The sequence below is a fragment of the Trachurus japonicus genome, chromosome 23 (genome assembly GCF_045865225.1).
Source record: "Trachurus japonicus isolate A0001 chromosome 23, Traja_1.0".
In the NCBI taxonomy this organism is placed as follows: Eukaryota; Metazoa; Chordata; class Actinopteri; order Carangiformes; family Carangidae; genus Trachurus; species Trachurus japonicus.
This window is the reverse complement of record NC_140929.1, coordinates 1,068,567-1,077,500: the sequence shown is the minus strand read 5'-3', so window position 1 is coordinate 1,077,500 and position 8,934 is coordinate 1,068,567. Positions and strand designations below refer to the sequence as shown.

General features: G+C 40.5%; 1 protein-coding gene across 1 annotated transcript in view; it reads right to left on the bottom strand.

Moving 5' to 3' along the window:
- LOC146962246 (filamin-C-like) overlaps positions 1-8,018 on the bottom strand; it is a 110,976-nt gene extending 102,958 nt beyond the window's left edge. Inside the window, exons 1-2 of the mRNA XM_085769644.1 lie at positions 7,732-8,018; positions 5,436-5,959 (exon numbers count right to left, since the gene is read on the bottom strand). Of these exons, the coding sequence (XP_085625770.1) occupies positions 5,436-5,826 (391 nt within the window). The 5' untranslated portion in view covers positions 5,827-5,959; positions 7,732-8,018. The remainder of the gene's footprint in view (positions 1-5,435; positions 5,960-7,731) is intronic.
- Positions 8,019-8,934: the final 916 nt, after the last annotated feature.

Sequence of the window (8,934 nt, the reverse complement as noted above, 5' to 3'; positions counted from 1 at the left end):
AAGTAACGGGAGTGAAAGTTTTATTTCTACTGTGATGATAAAACTCTGTGACCTTTGACCTCTACCTGTTTAAAACACCATGACGGTTCATGAAGAGAAACCAGCAGTTTGTTGTCAAACTATTGTAGAATAAAACTCCTTAGAATCCGTAACCATAGAGACTCCAGGTGGCGTAGCTGACGACACGTTTGCGGCTAGTTAAATGAACCCCATCTCAAAATAAAGATAAACATAAATAGATAAGAATAATTGGACATTTCTTTTGTTTTTATGGTTTTAACATTTTTGAGCCCATTAAATGAACAGATAAAGTGTAAAATGATTATTTTAAAGTCTTGTTTAAGTGGTTTTATAATGTTAAACTGGTAGTTTTAGCCGTTTAGCCCAGATCATTTAGCCACTTTCACTGTTTAGCCTACTTATAGAGAGCCTCAGCGTCGCCATGGGAACTCAACTCGGAAAAAGTCTCCATGTGAGTGAACGGGAGTGAAAGTTTTATTTCTACTGTGAGTGAATAGTGTGATGATAAAACTCTGTGACCTTTGACCTCTACCTGTTTAAAACACCATGACGGTTCATGAAGAGAAACCAGCAGTTTGTTGTCACGGCAACAGAAGAATGTATTTAGTGTGAAGACGCTCTGCGGACTACAGATCTGGTGTCACCAACGGACACGGGAAAGGAAGGCCATGTGGTCGCCATGGTGACGTCTTTCTGGTTACGGACTCTTCTGAGTTTTATTCTACAATAGTTTTACAACAAACGGCTGATTTCTCTTCATGAACCGTGATGTTTTAAACAGGTAGAGGACAGAGTTTTGTCTCATGGCGCAATTCAATCGGATCACGAAATAAAACTTTGACTCCCGTTCATTTACATGGAGACTTTTTCCGAGTTGAGGTTCCATGGTGACCATTAGGCTACTTCCTGCTTCCGCTTCGGCCAAAGTGGCTAAATGATCTGGGCTAAACGGCTAAAACTACCAGTTTAACATTATAAAACCACTTAAACAAGACTTTAAAATAATCATTTTACACTTTATCTGTTCATTTAATGGGCTCAAAAATGTTAAAACCATAAAAACAAAAGAAATGTCCAATTATTCTTATCTATTTATGTTTATTTTTATTTTGAGATGGGGTTCATTTAACTAGCCGCAAACGTGTCGTCAGCTACGACTACCAACCTGGAGTCTCTATGGTTACGGATTCTAAGGAGTTTTATTCTACAATAGTTTGACAACAAACTGCTGATTTCTCTTCATGAAACGTGATGTTTTAAACAGGTAGAGGACAGAGTTTTTTCTCATGGCACAATTCAAATCAAACTTTAACTCCCGTTCACTCACATGGAGACTTTTTCCGAGTTGAGTTCCCATGGTGACCGTTACTTCCTGCTTCCGCTGAGGCCTCTCTATAAGGAAGTGCACAGATTTCAACATGGTAGCTACCGTCTCAAATCAAACATGGCCGCCGCCGCACACTGACAGCTTCTTCTTAAATTCTGGTTGCAACCGGCCGTTGGACACTTGACAGCGATTTTTGCTGATCAAAACGAGCTATTAAGTTGTGTTTTACTGTGTTAAGTGTTGTTGTTGTGTTGTTATGAGTGTTCTTTAAAGACATGTACGCCGGTGTCAGCTCCGTCCGTCGCTGCTCAAATCGACCGCCGCCGTTTGACAAGTAGCTACGCACTTACAGTATACTCAAAACTTTAAAGGGACAACCAGGAGTTTCTATCTGGTTATAAAAAGTCTGATATTAATGTGGATGAATCTCCGTTACCACTTGTTAATGGTCCATTTTAGATAAATCTATGGTTTTGTCTCTATGGTTATTTTGTTATTATTAGTGGTGGTGGAAATGCTGGGCGAGCCGACCAGCGTTTCTTTACTTTCGGTTTCGTGGCGAGTCATGAGAATAACGCCGCCGTATGAATCTCCGTTTATGGTGGGAACTACGACGGTATGTGATCGTCTTCCAACCTCTGACTTTAATTCCTGATGAATGAAAACATGAGTCCGTCTTGCACCGGTCAAAGAATTTCACGGTGCGGAGGCTCATAAATGTAGTGTGGAAACACTTCACTTTAACAAAACTCCTGGTTGTCCCTTTAAAGGGTTAGTGCAGAAGTGTGGGATTTGGGACGAACCACTGGTGGTTCCAGGTGAGTTGTGACATCATGATGATGAAGTCCATCAGATCAGGACTCAGTTACTCAACACCCCCCCCCACACACACACACACACACACAAACACACACACCCTACACCCCCCCCTCGGCCCCTCCCCCTCCTGTTTCCTCTGGTCTATTTTCAGCAGCTGTCGGTGGAGTCAGAGCAGAGCTCAGCTGTCCTCCATCCATCAGCCACTACACACACACACACACACACACACACACACACACGTCCTCCCCCGTACGAGAACCCCCCCCCCCCCCACACACACACACACACACACACACACCCAACACCCCCCACTTCAACAGTTACAACTGTGAAGCAACAGCAGCCACACAGTTTCTCTCCTGTCAAACACAAACTGACCCCTGCAACCCACACACACACACACACACACACACACACACATTACACACACACACACACACAGACACACACACACACACACACACACACACACACACACCCCAGACCCCCCCCCCCCCCCACCACCTCCTCCTCCCCCTCCGTCTCTTCTCAACAACTTTCACAACGACCAGTTTAACACCAACACACACACATCAGCTCCAGTTCAACCCAGTTTATATGATGAAGATGAAGGTGAAGGTGATGATGATGATGTCAGACCAGGTGATGAAGGTGAAACTGAACCCGTTTCCTGGACAGTTCAGTTCAGTTCAGAGCTTCACTTCCTGTTTCCTGTTTCCATCCAGGAAAAATCTGATCATCACAACTGTTGCTACGGCTACACTTCTGTTGCTGCTGCTGCTGTTGTCACGGTTACGGGTCAGCCACCTCATGCTCAGGTGTTTGTTTTTTCGTTTTTTTAATTGTTTTAAACGGACTTTACTGATCTGAAATAAATGAAAACAACAGAGTGAAGCTGCCGTTTCCCCGGTCGATGACGTCATCAGGTGTTTGATCAACACAACAGGAAGTGTCTCACTGCAAAAACTCAAACTCTTACCAAGAATATTTGTCTTATTTCTAGTCAAAACTAATCTCATTCTACTTAAAATCAGACTCATCACATTAAAAAGCAGCTTGTTTTTAGACACTTTTTACTTCTTTCAAGCAGATTTTCACTTGAAATAAGTAGAAAAATCTGATAATGGAACAAGTTTCTTATTATGAGCACAAAAAACTTGCTTTGACTGGCAGATTTTTCTACTTATTTCAAGTGAAAATGTGTTTGGAACAAGTGAAAATGATCTAAAAACAAGTTAATTTTTAGGTGATGAGTCTTATTTTAAGTGGAAAGAGTTTAGTTTTGACTAGAAATAAGACAAATATTCTTGGAAAGATGTAGAGTTTTTTCAGTGCTTTCACGTCATCCTGGTCTCCAATCAGCTTATTGATTATTGATGAATCGTGTTTTCATTTACTATCATGAGACAAACAGCTGATCCACACACACACACACACGTGACCAGCTCCACGTGCATCATCATCACCACCTGTGTGAGTGTGTAGTGTATTATCCACCTGAACTTTTTGTTTTAATATCTTGAGTTGTCTTATATTCTTCTTTGTGTGTGTGTGCTTTATCTGAACTGAAGGAATGTGTGAACTGATGCTCTGCTTCATGGTTCCATATCCTGCTGCCTAGAAGCTGAATCTGGTCTGTTGGAAAGTTGATGATTGTTTTGTTTAGCCTAAAGGCTGAAACCTTATAGGTCAAGGGCATCTTCTTCCGTTGACCTATATGGTTATGGTAGCCCAAAAGTTATCGATTTGGTCAAGAGGTTAAATACCAACCTTTGTTGATTAGTTGCATTCCTTAATTTGGAGAAGGTGGAGTGTTTGGAGTTACACTGCAAAAAATCAAATATCTTACCAAGAATATTTGTCTTATTTCTAGTCAAAATGTCATTTCTAGTCAAAACAAATCTCATTCTACTTAAAATAAGACTCATCACATTAAAAAAGCAGCTTGTTTTTAGACACTTTTTACTTCTTTCAAGCAGATTTTCCACTTAAAATAATCTGATAGTGGAGCAAGTTTTTCTTCCTTATTACAAGCACAAAAACCTGCTTTCACTGGCAGATTTTTCTACTTATTTCAAGTGAAAATGTGTTTGAAACAAGTGAAAATGATCTAAAAACAAGTTAATTTTTAGGTGATGAGTCTTATTTTGAGTGGAAAGAGATTAGTTTTGACTAGAAATGAGACATTTTGACAAGAAATAAGACAAATATTCTTGGAAAGACTTTGACGTTTTTGCAGTGTAGAAACATACATAAGGTCAGAGCTTTGGGCCGGTAGAGAGAGATCTCATTTTGGCACCAGAGATGCTCCAGGTTTCGGCATTTTTTGTACACTGTTATTCTTCTTGTTAAAGCAGAAGTAAGTGATCCGGTGGTTTTGTCTAACTTCCTGTCAGCAGATGGAGTTAGCAGCCCCCGCCCTCGTCATGGATCTATTGGTCCTCGTCCCTACGTCACCACATTCAGGCGCATCCCTTGGCTGCACACACAGAGAGGACTGCCCCTTTATGCCGTTCTCTCTCCTCATTGGATAAAGGTTGTAGGATACAAGGAAAGTTTTCTCCTGGGCTCAGAGCAGAGCAGAGTGACTGACAGACCCGTGTTTCAGACCAAACACTCTATAGAAGTGATTGCTGTCGGAAGATACAACTATTTAAGACTTATATTAACACAAACATTCACCTGACTTCTGCTTTAATAAACTCCTTTTTTGAATACAAGAGAAGACGTGTCGGCGGTGATCCCTTCTTTTCATCAACACATCAATATACCACACTGCAAAAACTCAAAATCTTTCCAAGAATATTTGTCTTATTTCTTGTCAAAATGTCTCATTTCTAGTCAAAACTAATCTCTTTCCACTTAAAATAAGACTCATCACCTAAAAATGAACTTGTTTTTAGATCATTTTCACTTGTTTCAAACAAATTTTCACTTGAAATAAGTAGAAAAATCTGCCAGTGAAAGCAAGTTTTTTGTGTTTGTAATAAGAAAGAAAAACTTGCTCCACTATCAGATTTTTCTACTTATTTCAAGTGAAAATCTGCTTGAAAGAAGTAAAAAGTGTCTAAAAACAAGCTGCTTTTTAATGTGACGAGTCTTATTTTAAGTATTTTAAGTAGAATGAGATTTGTTTTGACTAGAAATAAGACAAATATTCTTGGTAAGATTTTGAGTTTTTGCAGTGCACAAGTGTCAGTGTGCAGACTGTGTGTCCAGGTGTGTGTGTAGATGTGTGTGCAGGTGTGTGTGTGTGTGTGTGCCTCACCTATAGACACCAGCTTGATGTGCTCCCTCTCCAGGAACTCCAGCGCCACCGAGACGTTCTCCAGCTTCATCTGTCTGAAGTTGGGTCTGCTGTGGTACTTGCGGTACATCTTCTTCTGGCTCAGGGTCTCCAGCAGCCCGATGAGCTTCAGCCCGTCGCTCAGGTCCTTCTGCAGGTCCACCATGCGCTTGTTCACCGCCTTCAGGTGCTCGTTGCACCAGCGGGTGAAGGTGTTCTGCTGGATCTTCTTCCAGGGAGCGTCCTCGGCCAGGTCCTTCTCCGTGGCCGGCATCTCCTCTTCCTCCTCGTCCGGCCCGAGCTCCACTCCGCCGCCGCCGCTCTGGTAGAACTGAGGCGGCAGCTGCGGCTCCAAGTAGCCGCCGCTCATCATGCTGCTGCCCCACTCCCCCACTCACACACACTCCGGGAAATACTGGATGAACTGTTGGGAGGGTGATTGATTGATTGATTGATTGAGGCTCCTCGTGTCGTGTTTATTGGTTAAACAGCGACACAGTGGAAGACTGAGGAGAGAAGAAAGAGCAGAAGACTGAGTGCACTGCAAAAACTCAAAATCTTTCCAAGAATATTTGTCTTATTTCTTGTCAAAATGTCTCATTTCTAGTCAAAACTAATCTCTTTCTACTCACAACCTAAAAATTAACTTGTTTTTAGATCATTTTCACTTGTTTCAAACTAATTTTCACTTGAAATAAGTAGAAAAATCTGCCAGTGAAAGCAAGTTTTTTGTGTTTGTAATAAGAAAGAAAAACTTGCTCAGTAGATCTCAGAGCTCTACTGGGTTTATACTCTACTGACATGTCATTCATGTATTCTGGACCTAAACCATTCAGTGATTTGTAAACCAGTACACTGCAAAAACTCAAAATCTTTCCAAGAATATTTGTCTTATTTCTTGTCAAAATGTCTCATTTCTAGTCAAAACTAATCTCTTTCCACTTAAAATTAGACTCATCACCTAAAAATTAACTTGTTTTTAGATCATTTTCACTTGTTTCAAACATATTTTCACTTGAAATAAGTAGAAAAATCTGCCAGTGAAAGCAAGTTTTTTGTGCTTGTAATAAGAAAGAAAAACTTTCTCCACTATCAGATTTTTCTACTTATTTCAAGTGAAAATCTGCTTGAAAGAAGTAAAAAGTGTCTAAAAACAAGCTGCTTTTTAATGTGATGAGTCTTATTTTAAGTAGAATGAGATTTGTTTTGACTAGAAATGAGACAAATATTCTTGGTAAGATTTAGAGTTTTTGCAGTGTGTTGTTACATCGGCTCCCAGTCAGAATACAGAATAGATTTTAAAGTTCTTCTACACTGCAAAAACTCAAAATCTTACCAAGAACATTTGTCTCATTTCTAGTCAAAAATGTCATTTCTACTAAATACTTAAAATAAGACTCATCACATTTAAAAAGTAGCTTGTTTTAGACACTTTTTATGTCTTTCAAGCAGATTTTCACTTAAAATAATCTGATAGTGGAGCAAGTTTTTCTTTCTTATTACAAGCACAAAAAACTTGCTTTCACTGGCAGATTTTTCTACTTATTTCAAGTGAAAATTGATTTGAAACAAGTGAAAATTATCTAAAAACAAGTACATATTTAGGTGATGAGTCTTATGTAAGTGGAAAGAGATTAGTTTAGACTAGAAATGAGACATTTTGACAAGAAATATGACAAATATTCTTGGAAAGATTTTGAGTTTTTGCAGTGTACTGGTTTCAGTAGAGTCTAAACTACATGAATGACATGTTAGTAGAGTCTAAACCCAGTAGAGCTCTGAGATCTACTGCCTCAGGTCAGATAGTGGAGCTCAGAGTTCAGACCAGACATGGTGAAGCAGCATTTAGCTGTTTATGCTGCAACAACTGGAACAAACTACCAGCAGACCTGAGACCAGCCCCAACTGTCACCACTTTTAAATCCAAGTTTAATACATTTCTCTTTTCATAAGAACTTTAAACTTTATCTATTTTCTTTTATTTTACTTTTATTTGCTCTTGCTTTTAACTCTGTTTTTAGTGTTTTGTTTGTTTTTATTCTGTCTTATACCGGTGCATATTCTCATTTTTCCAGGTCATAGTATTCCAAAGGAGTTTTGAGGTTAAATCGAAAGCAACTGGACTTAGTTATTTGTCTAGGAAACGTTTCACCTCTCATCCAAGAGGTTTTATGTTTTATGCTTTTCTTCTTTCTTTTTTTTAAAATGTTTTGTCTTTATGTAAAGCACATTGAGTCGCCTTGGTATGAAATGCGCTATAGAAATAAAGATGCCTTGCCTTGTTGTTGCTGTTAGACGAGGAGGACGAGAGAGAGAGAGAAAGGGGAAAGGGAGAAGAGACGGAGGAGGAGAAGAGGAGTCAAGAAGAGGAGTCCAGGGTCCAGGCGTAAAGACGCACGGCGCGGCTCAGTCCGGATCAGTCCGTCCGCTCCAGAGCCACCAGAGAAAACGTTGTAGATGAGTCCGGACTGTCGGTGCTGGTCCTGGGTCTAGTCCTAGGTCCTGGTCCTGGGTCCTGGGTCTGGTCCTCTGCGGCGCTGTGCGGTTTAAAGAGCTCGGCGTCAGGGCGCTGGACTCCCAGGAATGCCCCAGTCCGACACGCGCTGGTCCCCGCGAGGAGCTCAGTCAGGCCGCTGCTGATTGGACGGCGGTGGGACAGCAGCAGGGCGGGGACAGACAGACAGTGTTACCCCCACCCCACCTACCCCCCCTCCTTCCCTCCCCACCACCAGTGACACCTCCGGGTATTTTTAGAGGCTCCAAACCGGAGAGAAGAACCTCGTTAAACCATCGTCCAAGTACAGAGGGTGACGTCATCGGGCAGCAGCCAATCAGAGGCCTGCGTCCCCGAAAAGTTCACAAACAAACAAAGTGATGACGTGAAATAAACAAAAAAATGATGAACATGGATATTTCATTAGGCTATAGGGTATTGATATAAGTTATTGGTTGATCAGTTATTAGCCTACACTGCAAAAACTCAAAATCTTTCCAAGAATATTTGTCTTATTTCTTGTCAAAATGTCTCATTTCGTGTCAAAATGTCTCATTTCTAGTCAAAACTAATCTCTTTCCACTTAAAATGAGACTCATCACCAAAAATGTAACTTGTTTTTAGATAATTTGCACTCAAAAAAAATTTCACTTGAAATAAGTAGAAAAATCTGCCAGTGAAAGCAAGTTTTTTGTGCTTGTAATAAGAAAGAAAAACTTGCTCCACTATCAGATTATTTTGAGTGAAAATCTGCTTGAAAGAAGTAAAAAGTGTCTAAAAACAAGCTACTTTTTATGTGATGAGTCTTATTTTAAATATAATGAGATTTGTTTTGACTAGAAATGACATTTTGACTAGAAAAAAGGCTCCAAACCAGAGAGAAGAACCTCGTGAACCAGGTCTGAGTACAGAGGGTGACGTCATCGGGCAGCAGCCAATCAGAGGCATGCGTCCCCGAAAGTTCACACACAAGGTGATGACGTGAAA